Here is an 18,610-nt window from a genome sequence, read left to right on the forward strand (position 1 = left end):
CACCTTTCTTTGGAATCTTTAATGTAAGTGTCAATGAGGAGACTATACATTTCAGAATGTATGTTTTCCATGGCAATTTGGAAGCCATAGAAACAACGGGCTTCCGTAATCTGAACTTCTTGGCTAAACCGCTCCACCTAGTGGTAAAACACAAAGGTCAGTTTAAGGAAAATCTACCAGCAGCAACTCAAGTCAATGAACACTGGTTGCGTCACACTTCCTCTTTTGTATCATCATAAGGTAGAAATAGCAATTCATTCTTTTTAATTCATCGCAAGGAGGATGCACTCAACAAGACATATATGCAACCAAATTATTAAAACAGCAAAGCCACAAAAAGGAGAGCAAATAGATAGCTACCAGGGCTGTCGATCTATTACTACCACTGAACATCGTCTTTGAGCTTCTCTACAGTTGGGGGAAAAAATACCGTAAGGACGAAATAACTGCAAAGTATATTATAGAACAGGAAATGCCATGGAATATAAATACTAGCTTACAGATATATACACATTCAGTGTGGAAAAATTTAAAAGAAGAAAAAAGAAAATTATTAGTTCTCTTAAGTCTTGAAATGCATAAAAGTAGACTTTATTTTTGGAAACTCACCAAGTTTTCATTTACTATGCCATCACTTGCTGCAAAGAAAGCCAGAACATGCGAAATGAAATATCTCTCCTCAGGCTTCAGGGCTTCCCAGTGCTGAATGTCTTTGGAAAGGTCCACCTGGAGTACAGAAGTTCACAAGGGGTTCAAACGTGCAGGACCTCACACATATGCGTAATTCTTCAACTTTAAGTGTACTAGTATCGCTTGATTAATATACCCCTCACGCACTTTGCCAGGGAGAACATCTAATATCCTCCCTCTGTGGGCAAGCATTCCCAAGAGGAACACGAGGAAAGCAAAGCACATTTCACACAAGTTATAACCGGCACTGCAGGGGTCTTCCTCTAGAGTTAGGGGCAATGCTTCCAACTGCCTTTTAAGTCTCCTAGTTCCTGAATCCGATTACCTCCTCAGCTGTCCAAAAGGAAGCCTCAGCTTTCTTATACATCTGCCAGATATCATGGTATTCGATAGGAAAGATGACAAAGCGGCGGGGGTTTTCTTTCAGAAGTGGTTCCTCCTCCACACTGGGGGCAGATAGCTTAGGGTTCTGCTGGGGGAGAAAGGATGGAAAATGTTAAGTATAGGGCGAACCACGAAACTGTCTTTTTTTTTTAAGCAAAGTATGTCCAATTATCGGGAATTTCATGCGGTTTAATGTATGTCGCTTGTCACACATGGGTTCTGTACATAACAGAGCAGGACTATAGTAGAGACATAATGGGAAAATGTCCAGATGTGTAAAGTAGTAAATGATCGGGAAGAGACTTTGGCGGGAAAGGAGCGCGGGCCCGGGAGGGGGTAGGGTTTGCGAGGAGACAATGAGGCTTTGGCGCCAAGAGCAGGCTCCTCCTGCACCGCCTGCCTGCAGCGCCCCCTCGCCGGGCGCCCCCAGCCCGCCTACTCACTGGCTCGGCGGGCTCCTGGAAGATCCTCCTCGCGGTCTTGCTGGCCAGCACGCGGGTCCCGCTGAGGGACGGGGGCTGCAGGGAGACGCGTGGTGAGAGGCCTGCCGGCGTCCTTCAGGACCCCGCCGCCCTGTCCCGCCCCTCGCCCCTGCGCGCTCACAGTGTTCTCCTTGTCCGCCAGGCTGAGCCCCTTCATGGGCGAGAGCTGGAGGGGATGCTGCTGCTGCGGGTCAGCGATGGTGGCGAGAGGGACACGGACGGAGAGCATGGCTGCGTACGACTCGTCAAGATGGGGCTGCGCGCAGGTACTGGAAGCCCCTTCACCCCGGCGCCGGAAATTTAAAGCATCCCTCACGGGAGAGCGCCGTGGGCGTGGCCGTTTCCCATTGGATGGATGCCGGCCGCTGGCCACGCCTCCCGCAGCAGATTCCGGAGCCGCGCGCGGACGCCGGTTGCCCTGCTCTCCTGGGAGCCTCGGGATCTACCCCTCCCAGACCTTTGTGGGCCGCAGGCTGGGCTGGGGGCGTCACCGCCCATATCCCTGAGAGCCCCATAGGACAAAGTCTGCAGGCCCTGCGCGCTCCGGTGGCCCTGGCGCGCGCGGGCACTCGCTCGTACCGGAAAGGTTTGGGATTGAATGAAGCAACGCGATTGGAGCCCGCCCGCCGGAGAGCGGGAGAGGATTCCCCACCCCGCCGAGCCCCACCTCTCTGAAAACGTCTCTTGAACCCGTTTCGCGGTTCTGGGTAAATGGTTTTGCAAATGAGGTTGGTGCAAATGCCAGTACAAAGCCCCTGGCTGCGAGGGAACGTGGCTGCGGCGACTTAGATACCTGTAGCTGGGCGGGGGTGCAAGCAGGGTCCCTGAGGTCGGGCAAATGTGTGGGGTGGTCGGTGGTGAACGTACCGTCCAAACGGTTAGGGGCGCGGACTGCTGAGTCACTAGGACACGTCATCTGACAAAGATTTGGTGCCCTCGTCGGTAAATTGGGCCTCGTAGCCATACCTGACCTGTGGGATTACTAATAAAATGAAAGGATTAAATGAGATAATTCACGTAAAATGCGAACTTTTCAAACTTTCAAGTTAATAACAGAGAGAGGGCCTTTGGTGCAGTTTCCCCCTGAAATCGTGTCTGCTGTCGGACTCCTGTCCTCTATGTCGACATTGTTTTAAAAATTGCAAACTGGGCAAATGTCGACATTGTTTTAAAAATTGCAAACTGAGCAAAAATTCCTGAGAAAAAGTTCAGAGAATGATTGAAGAACTAGGAATTCATTTACTGCTTATTGGGCATCAAAGAGCCTAAAGTGGGGGGGGTTGAAAACCTCCATTCGGATGAGGGTGGAGACATGAACTTAGTAACAGTTCTCATTTTACTTCGTACGCGGTCTTTCAGATTTGCCAGAGACTTCTGCTCTGCATCTGGCAAAACGCCAAAAATGATTGAAGAGAAAGAAGTGTTAAGATCCAGGAAAAAAAAAGATTAACCAGGAAAAGCTCCAACAGCTGTACACAGTCAGGGCTGTCTCTGAGTGAGACTGGACTTTTTACAATGTCTTTTCTATATAATACTTTAAAGAGGTGGGGGGTAGAGAAGATACCCTCCCCACAGAGGTCTATTTCTCTTAAAGTACTGTGTTTAAAGTATCCTCTAGCCTCAGAAGAAAGATCAATGACCATCACATCTCTTAGACAAAGCAACAACTAAAACTTTAGTCTGTCATTTGTTTTAAAGCAACTCGCAGACATTGTCAATTTCCCCGTCAGCATGCACCTCCAGAAAATGGATACTTTTATTGAAGACGTGATAATGGCTTTATCAGCCATAAAACTAACAAAACTATCAGTGATTCCTTGGTATCCGCTAATACCTAATAAACATCCAGTTTCGGGTAATCAATATCCGACGTACTCCTTTTGGTTGCTGTCCCAGGCACCGTGTACTTTTCAGCTCCTGCTATACTCTTTATGTACAGGAACTGTAAAGTATAACTCTGTGAGCTAGCCAGAAGCTATTACTTCATTTTCGGTTGAACTGCCACGAGGCGGGGGGGGGGAAGCCACCATCCTCCCCCTCACCGCCTCCCACCTCTGAGTCATTCGGGCATGTCCCGTCCTCCCCCTACATCGGGTTTTTACTTCACAAAGGAGGAAGCAGGGGCAGAAGTCTACGTGGTTCTGCCGAGCGGTCACGCCGGGAGGAGACAGCCAGGTCGGGGTTCTGGTCTGCAGTTCCCCCTCTCTTTGCCTGGGTACCTGAGACGCAAAGGGCCCGGGCGGACCAGGCGGACCAGTCCGGGGGAGGGAGGACCCTCCCCGCAGCGGCCTAGCGCCAAGCCCTGGGATCCGCCTGCGATCTTCTCCTTTTCCCTTCGGCGCGCGTTTTGACAGCTACTCCGCTACTGGTCCGCTAGACAGAGACTCCGCCCCCAACTTCAGAGAGGCTGCGCTCTTCCAAGGCTGTGGGATCCTACGCCGAGCCACCGCAAGCTCCGCCCCCGCTTCCGCAGCCCGCGCTCCGGCCGCCACGCCCCCAGCAGTCGCACTTTTACCGTCTCGCGAGGGTGTGTGCGGTGGCCTCTACGGGGCCCCTCACCCCACACCAGGCGGCGTCACTGAGGCCCGGGGAGCCCAAGTGATTTTTCCCAAAGCCACTCATCCCTCTATATACCTGACATCGTGCTGGGGACTGTCATAATAATACTAATGATAACTCCACAGCCACTGGGCAACTGGACCACTGGACCAGGTTCTCTCCCAACGTTTTATTAAGAATATTTTCAACATACAGAAAAATGGAAAGAAGTCTACAGTGTTCACCCACCACCTAGGATTCAACGGTTGTTTCCCTTCCGCCATATTTGCTTTATCCCTCTTTACGGGTGTGTGAGGCTTTTGTTCTTTCTGGATCTTTTTTTTTTAAATAAATTTATTTGATTTATTTATTTTTTATTTTTGGTTGCGTTGGGTGTTCGTTGCTGCATGCGGGCTTCTCATTGCCGTGGCTTCTCTTGTTGCAGAGCACGGGCTCTAGATCGCGGGCTCAGTAGTTCTGACGCACGGGCTCAGTTGCTCCGTGGCATGTGGGATCTTCCCGGATCAGGGCTCGAACTCATGTCGCCTGCATTGGCAGGCGAATTCTTAACCACTGCACCACCAGGGAAGCCCTTTTCTGGATCATTTGAACCTGGGTTGTAGATATGACACTTCACCCCGAGATATTGCAGTGTATTGCACAAGTAGCTCCTAAAAATAAGGACATTCTCTAACATAACCACAGTACCATATTCAGACCTAAGAAAACTAACATTATTTCTCTAATATCACTTAATATCTCGTCCATAATCAAATCTCCTCTGTCATTTCAAATATGGCTTTTAATTTGGTTTGTTCATTTTTGATGCAGGATCCTATTAAACGCATGCATTACATTTGGTTATTGTGCCTTTTTAGTCTCTTATTTTTTTAATACAGTTCTTGAATTTGTCACAGTTTTATTTGCCTTGGGGCATTCTTTTTTTTGGCTGCGTTGGGTCTTCGTTGCTGTGCAGGCTTTCTCTAGTTGCGGCGAGCGGGGGCTACTCTTCATTGTGGTGCGCCAGCTTCTCATCGCGGTGGCTTCTCTTGCTGCGGAGCACAGGATCTAGGCTCTTGGGCTTCAGTAGTTGTAGCTCACAGGCTCAGTAGTTGTGACTTGCGAGCTCTAGAGCACAGCCTCAGTAGTTGTGGTGCGCGGGCTTAGTTGCTCTGCGGCATGTGGGATCTTCCCGGACCAGGGATCAAACCCATGTCCCCTACATTGGCAGACGGGTTCTTAACCACTGCGCCACCAGGGAAGTCCTTTTTTAGTCTCTTTTAATTCAAACAACTACTCCATTTTTTCCCCCATGAGGTTGACTTTTCAAAGTTCAGGCCAGTTTTCTTGTAGAATGTCCCACATTCTACATTTGCCTAATGTGTCTTCACAGTGTCACTTAATTTGTTCTGTTAATCCCTGTTTTTACTGTAAACCGAAAGTTAGATCTAAAGGCTTTATTAGATTTAGCTTATCTTTTTTTTGTACATAAGCTAAAAACTACCATTTGAACCATTTTCAAGCATGCAGTTCAGTCGTATTAAGCACATATACAGCCTTATGCAACCATCACCACCATCCGTCTCCAGAACTTTTATCATCCCATTAAACACTAGTTCCCCATTCCTCCCTCCCATCAACTTCTTGTAAAAACCATTCTACTTTCTGTCTATGTGAATCTGAGTACCTCGTACAAGTGCGATCTTACATTATTTGTCCTTTTGTGTCTGACTTTTTTTCACATAGCATAATGTCTTCAGCATTCATCCATGTTGTAGCTTGTGTCAGAATTTCATTCCTTTTTAAGGCTGGATAATATTCCACTGTGTGGATATCCCACAGTTTGTTTATAAGATTTCCTTTCTGCAATCCGTCAGCCCCTTCCCTCCATGGAGTTCTTTTGTTTCCCAACTACTAGGAAGCAAGGTCAACCCTCCTCTGAACTGAGCTACTCCCTGTGTGACTCCAGAGCACCTCCTTCTTCTTTCTGAACTTGACATTCCACTTTCAGACCTTCAGGATGCTCAGAGTTCTCCGTTAAGGAAAAAGGGTGCAGGTTCTAGACCCAGGCTGCCTGCGTGTGCATCCCAGCTTACCCACTGGCTAATTTCCCCAGTTGTAAAACAGGCATAATAACAGCATCTAGAACCTACTTCATAGGGTGGTTGTGAGGATTAAATCGAGTTATTACGTGTAAAATACTCATGAAAGTTCCTGGAACATCGAAAGCAACGGGTAAATATTAGTTGCCATTATAATTTGTCCAACCAGCCCTCTGTAACACGTATGCAGGCCGTCTCCAGTTTTTCACTATTATAAACAATGCTGCGGGAATTCCATGGCGGTCCAATGGTTAGGACTCCACGCTCTTACTGCCAACGGCTGGGGTTCAATCCCCAGTCGGGGAACTAAGATCCCACAAGCCGCGCGGTGCAGCCGAACAGACAAACCAAAAACAGTGCTGCAATGGACATCTCTGTGTTTCCTAGAAGCAGAGTTACTGGGTCCAAAGGTGTAAACATTTAGAACTTGGATAGGTACCATCAAGTTGCGTGTTAGAATGCTGGCCAGTCTCCACTCTCGCTAGCAGTGTCTAGGAGTGGCCCTTTCTCTGTATCCTGGCCGTTAATCTTTATGGATGGAAGCTCACACTTCCTTGCCTTAATCTGAATGTATGTGATTATTAGTGAGATTGAATATGGACATATGGACATTTATAGTTCTTCTCTGAATTTCCTGATATTGATCTACGTATTGATTGAGCTATTTATTTTCATAGTCATTTTTAAGAGCTCTATACGTTTCGGATGGTACCTCTTTTTCTATTATACATGTTGCAGTTATGTTTCCTGGTTTTTCATTTGTGTCTTTTTTCTGTCTTTTTTTTTTTAGATTATAACTTTTTATTTTGAAAGAGTTTAAGACACACAAGAAGTTGCAAAATTAGTACAGAGAGTTCCGGTGAACCTTTCACCAAGGTTCCCTTCGTAACTTACACAACCATGTGCATTGTTTAAATCAGGAAGCTGACATTCATTCAATCCTATTAAGTTAATTATCAACCTTATTTGGATTTCACCAGTTCCTACCCATACTCGTGCGTGCGTGCGTGCGTGCGTGCGTGTGTGTGTCTGTGTGTATACACATGGTTCTTGGAAATACTATCACATATGTAGATTTGAGTTCATCACCAGAAGGAAACTCCCTGTGCTAGTCCTTAACACTTATACCCTCCCACGACCCTGACTCCTGGGAACCACCCGCCTGGTCTCCATTCCCACAATTTTGTCATTTAGAGAATATCATATAAATGGAATCCCGGTGTGTACCCTTTGAGATTGGCTTTTTTTCACTCAACATAATTCCCTTAAGATGACCCAGGTTGCCGAGTGGATCAGTAGTTTGTTCCTTTTCATTGCCGAGTGGTGTCCATGGTATGCATGTGCCACCTGGTGCAGGACATCTGGGTCTTCTCCAGATTTTGGCTAGGACGGATCAAGCTGTTAGGAATGTTTGCATACAGGTTTTGGTGTGAACATTCGTTTTTATTTCTCTAGGAAAAATACGCCAGGGTGTCATTGCTGCATCATGTGGCGAGGGGATATTTAACTTTACAAGAAACTGAAACTGTCTGGCAGAGTGGTTGTACCATTTGCATCCTCACCAGCGATGAACGAGAGCGCCAATCGCTCCCCTTCCTCGCAAACCTCTGGTATTATCAGTGTTTTGTTATTTTAGCCGTTCTAATAGGCGTTTAGCATTATCTTATCAGAGCTTTATTTTCCTTATGGCTAATGATATTGAACATCTTTTCATGTGCATTTATTTTCAGTCCTTGTCTCCTTCTCATGGTTGATTTCTAATTCAGTGGTTCTCGTCTAGGGGTGATTTGAACCCGCAGGGGACATCAGCAATGTCTGGGGACATTTTTGGTTCTTTTCTTCCTGTTGAGTTTAGAGAGGTGTTTTTTTTTTTTTCTATGTATGTCCTTCGTTGGATATATGGTTTGCAGATATTTTCTCCCAGTCTGTGGCTTGTTCATGTATCGTTTAATATCATTTATGGTGTCTATTACCATTCAGAAATTTACAAATTTTTCTGTGGTAGAACTGTTAAAGTTTTCCTTTTCGAAAGGTTTCTGGTTTTGCTGTCCTGCTCAAACACCATACAAAGATACATTTTCTCATATAACATTGATAGCTTATTTTTTATACTTGAATCTCTGATTTGCTGAATAAGGTTGAGACCAAGCTCTACTTTTTTTCTTTAATTGATAGCTAATTGTTCCAGTATCCTTATCGAATAATCCATTTATCCTTTCTATTCTAATTTTAAATATATCTTTATCCTTTAGAGTACAATACTAAATTTCCATATGTACATGGTCTATTTCTGGATTCTCAGTTATGTTTCACTGATCTATCACAGCGCTGCTCCATATTCTTCTCTTTTTTTTGATTTATTTATTTAATTAATTTATTTTTGGCTGCATTGGGTCTTCGTTGCTGCGCGCGGGCTTCCACTAGTTGCAGGAGGCGGGGGGCTACTCTTCATTGTGGTGCGCGGGCTTCTCATTGAGGTGGCTTCTCTTGTTGCAGAGCAGGGGCTCTAGGCGTGTGGTCTTCAGTAGTTGTGGCATGCGGGCTCAGTAGTTGTGGCTCGTGGGCTCTAGAGTGCAGGCTCAGTAGTTGTGGCGCACGGGCTTAGTTGCTCCGCGGCATGTGGGACCTTCCTGGACCAGGGCTTGAACCCGTGTCCCCTGCATTGGCAGGCAGATTCTAAACCACTGCGCCAACCAGGGAAGACCCTGTCTAGGTGAATCTTACAATTTATTTGTCAAGTTCCAAATTAAAACCACTAATGGAATTTAAAAATTGTAATTGCATTGATTTTATAGATTATTTGGGGGAAGATAATATCTTAGTGCGTCTTCCTGTTCATAAACATAGTATACTCCTTCATTAAGGTTGTGTTCGATGACCACCAGTAGAGTTTTATAATATTCTTCTTGTAGGTTTTGCATATTTCTTGTAGGGTTTAATTCTCCATATCTTTATAGCTTAGTTCATGGTCCTTCTTTCTGTCCTGAGGCCATTACAACCTGACTCCCACTTAGAGCTGTTGCAGTAGCTGGTCTCAGGGCCCGAGATGCCCTTTCTCGCAGCCTCTTTCACGGCTGACTCACTCTTCTCATTCAGATATCAGCCTCCTGTCACCTGCTCGGTCACGCTGTAACACACCACCCTATTTCAATGTTTTACACAGTACTTGTCAGTCTCTGAATTTTTTCCTTTTAAAATGTAAGCTCACGAGAGCCAGGACCCAGTGAGCTGTGTTTACTGCTGCATCCCCAGCGCGGGATCCCAGTATGTTCTTGATAAATATTCATTGAATGAATGACAGGAGAGTGAATCGAGTGAGTCTATGATCTGGGCTTCACTTCACTCTCTTTACCCAGCAGTATCTGTTGATGTTTGACACACATTTTTACAATAAATTTTAATATTTTCCCAGATCACAGAGAGTTTTTATAAGTTGAATTTAATCAAAAACTCTTTTGACATCTGCCAATAAAATGGTATGACTTTTCTCCGTAAATTTATTGATGCAGTTGCTTCATTGCATCCTGGAATGATATTAATGATAATAGCCAACTCATACACAGCATTTACTATACACCAGGACTGTCCTAAGCACGTTAAAAATATATTTATTCCTTTAGGCTGCACCTGTTCTTAGTTGCGGCGTGCGGACTCCTTAGTTGCAGCATGTGGACTCTCAGTTGCGGCATGTGAGATCTAGTTCCCCGACCAGGGATCGAACCTGGGCTCCCAGCATTGGGAGCTCGGATTCTTGCCCACTGGACCACCAGGGAAGCCACCTAAGCACTTTCTGCATTTACTTATTTTAACTCATAACAACCCCATGAAGTAGGTACATCATCATCCCCCTTTTACATATGAAGAAAGTGAAACAGACGGATTAAGTAACTGACCCAAAATCAAGCTGGTGAAGCCACGTTTGAACGTCCATGTCTTATTCCTGAATCTGTGCTTTTAACTACAAAGTTAGTCTGTATCTGTCATGGTCTTTTATTCTTTTATTACTCTACTAGAACCAGTAGGATTATTTAGATTATCGCATCATTCATAAATAAAATTGTTAGTTTTTTATTATGTTCTCTATTCTCACGTAGTCTGGAATCCAAGTAGTTTCATTAGAATAAAATAAGAATTTTAACATATTTTCTTTGCTCTGATATAGTTTAAATGATCTGTCTTTGGTAAGTTTGATAGAATTTACCTGTAAAAACTATCAAGGATTATCACCTTTTTTTGGGCAGAGGGAGCTAAATATTTGACAACTTTTTCACTTCCTTCTATGGGGTGAATAGATTCAGTGTTTCTATCTGCACCTCAGTTAGGGGTCAGTTGAGAATAACAGAAACTACTATAGCCAATTTAAGCAGAAAAGGATTTACTAGAGGGAATTAGTGCTTATAAAATTATTGGAAGGGCTGGAGGGGTAGGCGCCAGGGGCAACTCCCAGAACGCTATAGAACTCCCCACGGGAGCTTCCACCAGTGCCTTGGTCAGCAGACTGGTATGAGGAAGCCAGTGCCCAATTGCAGGGTTCTGGTCCACACTACTTGTCACCAGCTGGATGCGCTATGCCCTTCCTCTTGACACCCATGTAGCTATAAACTGCTATCTTTTACTTTGAACTTTGTATTTGGGAATAATTTTAGATTTACGGAAAAATTGCAAAGATGTTACAGAAAGTTCCTGTATTGACATCTATTTAGCTTCCCCTAATATTAACATCTTACGTTTATTAAAAGTAAAAAATTAATGTTGGCACCAAACTATTAACTACAGACTTTATTCAGATTCCATTAGATTTCTCACTAATGTCCTTTTTCTGTTCCAGGATCCAATCCAGGATCCCCCACTGCATTTAGCAATTTTTTAAAATGAAATCATTAACGCCCTTGCGCATTCTTTTGAGTATCCTTTGGGCAAATCCCACAGGTTTTAATAGATAGTGATCTCATTTTTGCACTTTTCTAAATAGTCTGAATTTTTGGTTTTGATTTCCACCTTGATCTGAGTTACATAGAACGTCAAAAATGTTCATAATCCATGTTGGTTTGATTTCAGTTTGGGCTATCTTTTAATTTCCACTCTCTGTTTTTATTGCACTGTGATCAGAAAATGTGGCATGTTTTTCTCTCTCATTAAAAAAATGTTGTTAAGTATGGAGAATAATCTAATTTTTTGAACAATTGCCATATTGTTTTCCACATTGGCTGCATCACTTTACATTCCCACCAAGAGTGCACAAGGGTTCCAGTTTCTCTACCTCCTCACCAACATTTGTTATTTTATGTTTTTTAGAAAATAATAACCGTTGTGGCTTTGATGTACATTTCCATCATTAACGTTTATAGGAGTATTTTAATAGGTGGACAATGTAGAGTTTGGAATAAAACTGATACTATTATCTGCTGCATATCACACAACCCTACTTAGTGAAAAAGGTTGAAAAAGTTCAACAGGAGACCAAATTCATCTGAGGTGGGACATTGAAACGGAGGCGCCGTGACGTTGGTGCACGGCCTTTGGAGCCAGACACACCCAGGTGGATCCTGCCTGCCACATCCTAGCTGTGTAACTGAGCAAGTTGCTTTTCCAGCAAGCTTTACCTCCCTCATCTGTGAAATGGGGATTCGTGCTGTGGTAGGATGTTGTGCGGCTTGAGTGAGAATTCATGGCAGATTTAGCACAGTGCTTGGCACGTTGCGATCCTCAATAAATGGTAGCTGTTATGATCATTGTGAGCTTTGCTCCAGGGGTTTCCAAGACCCCACCCCATACCCCCCATCCAAAAGCTCCACCACCGTGTTGCTTCAGGAGACCCAGCGGAGGTGTCGCTGTTCTCTCTCTGCCTGTGCCTGATGGGAAGCTTATCTTGGCCCAGCCCCGTGCGGTGCAGGGAGATTAGACAGGTTGGTGGCTGGGCCTGGCAGATGCACATTTTTAAAAACCTGCAGAATCACATTTAGGGTGGGTTGACACACCCCAAAGTGGCAAGAAAATGTTCCAGGAAGTAGAGGGACAGGATGAGGTCATGGAGCGAGTGTGGACAGGGGGCCAAGATGCCTGGGTTCCACACTCAGCGCTGGTCCTGACGCACGTTGCCCTCATCTGTCTCGTCCCACACAGAGCAGAAGTGCAAGTCCTTACGAGGCCCACAAGGCTCATGAGGTTTAAGCGGGTCAGCTCCCCACCTGTCCTCCTTGCCCTTGAAGATGTGGGAGAGGGACATGACCTTGGTAATTTCTAGTCTCTTGACCCATTCAGGAATGGCGACCAACTCAGACCTTCCTAAGGAAGCCCGATTTCAGGCTGATCGTGGGGGGCAGGGGGAGGGCAAAGAGAAGCTCTGACTTCTGCTGCATTTGGAGCTTGGGGAATTAAGCCTGAGGCTCTTGGGAGCACAGAGTGGGAAGTGGAATCTACGTAGAGGAAAGCAGAACAGAGATGGAGTGGGAGACTGTTAGTTAGAACTCTTCTGGCTGCAAGTGGTCGACACTTAAGCATAAAGGGTGTTACTGGTTTATGTGCCTGAACAGTCCGGAGTAGACGTCCCGCCGTGTCTGCCCCCAGCACCTGCGGCGCCATCAGCTTGGCCCCGCCTTTGTCCTCCAGCCCATCTCTGGGGCGGTCATTTGGCCGAGCCCCTGCCCCCCCCCATGTCGGCTGAATTCCTGAGCACCTTCCTATGGGTGGCAGCCCCACTTTTCTCTCCCCCCTGCCCCTCCTAAGACAAGGATGTGTGCGTGAGACCCTCCAGCTCTGCTTTGACACAGGAAACTATTCAAGGAGCGCTCAAAACAGTGCAGGAAAGGTCTAAACACCACTTAATGTTAGCTTGAACAGAAAAAAAATTCAACTGATATTTAGTTCTTTAAAATCTGAACTTTTGGGCTTCCCTGGTGGCGCAGTGGTTGGGAGTCCGCCTGCCGATGCAGGGGACACAGGTTCGTGCCCCGGTCCAGGAAGATCCCACATGCCGCGGAGCGGCTGGGCCCGTGAGCCGTGGCCGCTGAGCCTGTGCGTCCGGAGCCTGTGCTCCGCAATGGGAGAGGCCACAATACTGAGAGGCCCGCGTACCGCAAAGAATAAATAAATAAAATAAAATAAGCCTCCCTGCAATAATAGGGAGACTGGGGGCGGATGTGAGCCGTGCAGCCTTCTGGAAGAATGACGCAGACACAGTGAGTGGAAAGGCCCTGAGGTGTGTGTGGGTCTGGTTGAGGCCGAGCAAGGACTCCAGCGAGGCTGGAGAGAGATAAGAAAGGTCAGTGGAGGTAGTCAAAAGTGGCCAGATTCTAGATATGTAGTTGGAAGGCAGAACTAAGGGAATCTCTGGTGGTTTGAAGGTGGGATGTGGGAGAAGAGGAGTCAAGGAGGACCCCAAGTAACTGAGTGGCTGGAATAATAAAGAATTTAGAATGATGCTGTAACATCAGGAAGAGGCCAGCTGCTCTCTTCTCTGTAGCCCATAGCCTCTGTGGACCTGTGCCCAGTGGTCTGGGTGGCATGCCTGTGCCAGTTATAGGGGTAAAGACAGAAGGCAGTATGACAAAACTATTTCACAGTGTACCAAGATATGGAAGCCAGCACCTCCTTTTATTTCCATGAAGGAAAATACACAATGCTTTAAACTTTTTATTTTGAAATACTTTTAGGCTTATAGAAGATAGTACAGAGTTTCCATACTGCACACAGCTCCCCCTACTGTTAACAAATGGCATAACCACAGCACAGCTACAAAAATAAGACATTAACTTTGGCGCAATACTGCTAAAAACTGCAGACTTTACTCACATTTCCCGAGTTTTCCCCCTACTGTTGTTTTTGTGATACAGGATCCCTCCCTGTGTTTTGTTGTCATGTCTCCTTACTCTCCTCCAATCTGAGACAGTTTCTCGGTCTCCTTGGCGGTTGCCAGGCAGCTCTCTCCTTTCTCCTTGGGCCCCAGGTCTGGGCAGGAGTCTGGGGCCGGGGTGAAGCTCTGGCCGCCCACCCAGGGAGCCTGCCCAAGAGAGGAGTAGCTCAAGCTGGGTCTCTCCCTGGCCTGGGCCACTGCACTGGTCCGCAGCTCACTGGAGCTCCTAGCCCAGGGACCACCGATCCACTATCCCAGTGGACCACGGCCACTTCTGATCAACAGAGCTGGGCCTGGGAGGCAGCAAAATGTCCCCCTTGTGTTGCCTGTTTCCTCAACAGAGCACAGATGGTTAAGGAAAGGGTGGCCCCTCCTGAACTCTGTCAGGATCAAAACACTGACTCTGAAATTTGCCCTGAAGCTGAAGAACACTGCAGCCAGTAAGGAGAGGCCCGTCTGCTCCTCCACGACCCTCCCACCCTCCTCACCCCCTCGCCCCCTTTCGCCCGGCCAGGGACCCAGACTTCCGCAGTGTGCAGCCAGAGAGTGAGCTGCTGGAGGTACAGTTTGGAGTTAAGACCACAGTGATGCTGCTGGCACTGTTCAAGTCAGGAAGAGGCTGATGGCCCAGTTACCATGGCAACCAAAGTTTGCTTTCAGGGCAGCTGGTGTTCAGCACTTATTTGTTGTTTTTGTGTGTGTGGAGGGGTTGCACTTTAAAAAAAATTATTTTATTTTTGGCCGCGTTGGGTCTTCGTTGCTGCGTGCGGCTTTTCTCTAGTTGCGGCAAGTGGGGGCCACTCCTCGTTGCAGTGCATGGGCTTCTTATTGCGGTGTCTTCTCTTACTGTGGAGCACGGGCTCTAGGCGCACGGGCTTTAGGCTCGCGGGCTTCAGTAGTTGTGGTATGCGGGCTCAGTAGTTGTGGTGCACGGGCTTAGTTGCTCCGAGGCATGTGGGCTCTTCCCGGACCAGGGCTCAAACCCCTTGTCCCCTGCATTGGCAGGTGGATTCTTAACCACTGCTCCACCAGGGAAGCCCCGCGTATAGCACTTTTTTTTTTTTTTTTGGCGGTACGCGGGCGATCCGCGGCATGTGGGATCACGAACCCGTGTCCCCTGCATCGGCAGGCGGACTCTCAACCACTACGCCACCAGGGAAGCCCGATAGCACTTTCTGATCACTTACTTTGTGCCCTCTCCTTGTGTGTGTGTGTTTTTAATTTATTTATTTTTGGCTGTGTTGGGTCTTCGATGCTGAGCGCAGGCTTTCTCTAGTCGCGTCCAGCGGGGGCTACTCTTCATTGAGGTGTGCAGGCTTCTCATTGCCGTGGCTTCTCTTGTTGCGGAGCACGGGCTCTAGGCGCGTGGGCTTCAGTAGTTGTGGCTCACGGGCTCAGTAGTTGTGGCATGCGGGCTCTAGCACGCAGGCTCAGTAGTTGCGGTGCACGGGCATAGTTGCTCCGCGGCATGTGGGATCTTCCCGGACCAGGGACCGAACCCGTGTCCCCTGCATTGACAGGCAGATTCTTAACCACTGCGCCACCAGGGAAGCCCTGCTCCTCTTTCAAAACCCAGCTCTGGTGTTTTCTCCATGATGCTTTATTGACCTCTCCTAGACTCTCCTAGACTTCTTAACTCACGTAAATTGTCTTTCCTCTGATTTTGTACCTATTTCACATTTCTCTCTTTACTTTAATTGTTCAACACAGCTGTCTCTCTCGCTGGTCCCTGAGCTCCTGGAAGGCAGGGATTTTGGATCATTTATTTGTATATTCCCCAAATTTACCATATGGTAAGTGCTTTGCAAATGTTTGTAGAGTTGAATTAAATTGCATCTACATACAAGGGGTGTATCCTTGTTCAAACAGATTGAGTTTCTTTTCTGATGATTTCATTTTGGTATAAGTTTGCTTTCAGTTTAAATAATCAAAACATATTTGGATAAGTATTCTTGAGTGGATCAAAAATAACTTTTAATATATTCCTAGTGTTGATACTTGCAAAAAATCGAAAAGATTTTTATTTGTATAAAAAAGATTTTTATTTGGGGCTTCCCTGGTGGCACAGTGGTTGAGAGTCTGCCTGCCGATGCAGGGGACATGGGTTTGTGCCCCGGTCCAGGAGGATCCCACATGCCGTGGAGCGGCTGGGCCCGTGAGCCATGGCCGCTGAGCCTGCGTGTCCGGAGCCTGTGCTCCGCAACGGGAGAGGCCACAACAGTGAGAGGCCCACATACCAAAAAAAAATTTTTTTAAAGATTTTTATTTGTATCCAAATAAGAGAGCGAAGAAGGAAGGGAAATGCTCTTCATATTTTATCTGTAAGGAAAAAACACAATCTAGAAGTAGAAAAGTAAAGGTGACTTTCAGGTCTAGTTTCTGGTTCATACACAAGAAGGAATTTAAACATTGGGAAGGTTGATTTGTCTAGAAGAACCTTTTTACTTTGGGTTTCGTAACTCAGCAATCTCACCTGGGGGCTCAGGTGAGCATACTGAGTTATGTGTGAAGGCAGGAATAAGTTACTAAAAATTGTAGGTGGTTAATATTAACTTCCTTTTCTTTAATGAATAAACCCTGTCATCCAGGACTAATGGGTGAAACTCAGAGCAATTTCAACTAAACCAGGGCTCCACACACTTTCTGTAAAGGGCCAGATGGTACATGTTTTAGGCTTCATAGGACAAATCGTCTCCAGGGATTGAACCCTCACCCTTGGCAGTGAAAGTGCACAGTCCTAACCACTGGACCTCCAGGGAACTCCCTTTTTTTTTTTTGACAAATGGGCTCTGAAGCAACTACTCAAACCTTCATACACTAGAAATGTTAACTTTCTGAGAAATGTAGGAAAGTAAATTTGCTTCTTTTATTACTCAGAGATTTTATGTGGCTTATTGTATTGGTAAGGGTTCTCAGAGAAATAGAACCAATAGGATACGTATAGAGATGTATATAAGAGGAGACTTATTCCAGGAATTGGCTGACAGGGTTAGAGAGGCTGAGAAGTTCCACAGTCTGCCGTCTGCAGGCTGGAGACCCAGGAAAGCCGGTGATGTAATCCAGTCTAAAGCCTGAGAATGAGGATGGCTGGCATCCAAGGGCAGGAGAAGACTATTTTGCAGCTCAAGAAGAGAGCAAGAATTCTCCCTTCCCCACCTTTTTGTTCTCTTCAGGCCCTCAACCACGTTGGTGAGGGCCTCTGCTTTACTGAGTCCAGAATCAAATGCTAATCTCTTCTGGAAACACCCTCCCAGACACACCCAGAAATAATGTTGTGCCAGCAATCTGGGCATCCCTTAGCTCTGTCAAGTTGACACATAAAATTAACCACACATCTACCATTAAAGTAACTTTACTAAAAAAAAAAAAGAATATATTTAAGACTAACCTTATTATTAAACTTATTGATGTTTAAAATACCCAGTGAGATAGAGTAGGGTGGTCTTTGAAAACTGCAAACCTGACTCTCTTACCCTCCAGGGCCCCGCATGGTTCACAGAATCGAGTGTCACTGTCTTTACCGTGGAGTATCAGCGAGGGTAGGCTGGATTATGCCACAGTAGGAAACGCACCCAGCAGAACTCGCTTGGGACAGCCAAGGTTTAGTTCTTACCCAGGCTCCACGTCCATCATGAGCTGGCCCCTCCGGGACCCTGGCTGACAGAGCTGCCACCATCTTTAACACAGCCAGTCACTGAGGGGCTCTTTCAGCAAGATTGATTGCTCTAGTTCAGAAGAGACACACTCACTTTTGCTCATGAGTTATTGGCCTGAGATTGCTCCAGGACCACCCAATCCCCAGGGGGGAAGTACATCCCTCCCACACATCCGGGAAGGAATGTTCACAGAGCAGCGCTCACGACCGTCAGACGCGGGGTTCCAGATCCGTCATGGTATTCCTCCAGCTTCTTTTCCCATCTGTGACAGGACTAGTTTGTAAGAACATGATTAGGACTTTGTGTTTTGATCCTGTGTGTGTGTGTGTGTGTGTGTGTGTGTGTGTGTGTGTGTGTGTACAGGGATTGGGAGAAATTCTCTGGCAAGAGAGTGTAAAAAGGTTAGTTTAGAATGAAGCCGTTACCTTAATCACTGAACTACTTAAAGTTCTGGGTCAATAGTGTCAGAGGAACCAGCGGGGCCTTGGCGAGCCCATGCTGCCCTTCGTCTAGGGGGATACAGCTCTGCTCTACAGGGACAGCTTGGTGAATGGAGCGTGGGTAGACAGCAGCCTCGACTTGCTGTTTGGTCAGATACTTTTGTGCAGTGAGCAACCTGTACAACCCTACATGTAGGGCGACCTACTCATCCAGTTGAAAGTCCCATGACCTGGGAATACCCCCAGACCCAGGCAAGCAGGAATGGTTGGTCACCCTACCTGCATGGTAGCCCTGGGTACCAGGGTAGTAGTTCCTTATACTCAGAGGTCAGTTTGTCTATTCTACTAGGTTTCTCATTTATCTGGGCATAGCTAGCGTAATGAAAAGACCCTGGGTTTGAGTCCCAGCTCTGCTACTTACTAGCTTTGAGATCTTTGGTAGTTACCCCGCTCTCCCGAGCCTCAG

At 46.5% G+C, this 18,610-nt stretch overlaps 1 protein-coding gene and 1 long non-coding RNA gene across 6 annotated transcripts in view; one reads left to right on the forward strand and one right to left on the reverse strand.

The window, feature by feature from the left end:
• Window positions 1-1,830, reverse strand: part of RRM2 (ribonucleotide reductase regulatory subunit M2) — a 56,262-nt gene extending 54,432 nt beyond the window's left edge. The window contains exons 1-5 of one of the 5 annotated variants that reach the window (XM_049695918.1): window positions 1,678-1,828; window positions 1,518-1,592; window positions 1,016-1,162; window positions 610-726; window positions 4-137 (exon numbers count right to left, since the gene is read on the reverse strand). In XM_049695918.1, coding sequence (XP_049551875.1) covers window positions 4-137; window positions 610-726; window positions 1,016-1,162; window positions 1,518-1,592; window positions 1,678-1,785 — 581 coding nt within the window. In that variant the 5' untranslated portion in view covers window positions 1,786-1,828. Of the gene's footprint in view, window positions 1-3; window positions 138-609; window positions 727-1,015; window positions 1,163-1,517; window positions 1,593-1,677 lie in introns of all 5 variants that reach the window. The other 4 variants (XM_033437448.2, XM_033437447.2, XM_004274890.4 and 1 more) reach the window with 4 other exon arrangements.
• A 322-nt stretch (window positions 1,831-2,152) lies between these two features.
• Window positions 2,153-4,471, forward strand: LOC117203268 (uncharacterized). Its single transcript, XR_007470848.1, has 2 exons — window positions 2,153-2,284; window positions 3,911-4,471. It is a non-coding gene; the product is annotated as an uncharacterized LOC117203268 (long non-coding RNA).
• The last annotated feature ends 14,139 nt before the right edge of the window (window positions 4,472-18,610 follow it).

The sequence above is a fragment of the Orcinus orca genome, chromosome 13 (genome assembly GCF_937001465.1).
Source record: "Orcinus orca chromosome 13, mOrcOrc1.1, whole genome shotgun sequence".
NCBI lineage: Eukaryota > Metazoa > Chordata > Mammalia > Artiodactyla > Delphinidae > Orcinus > Orcinus orca.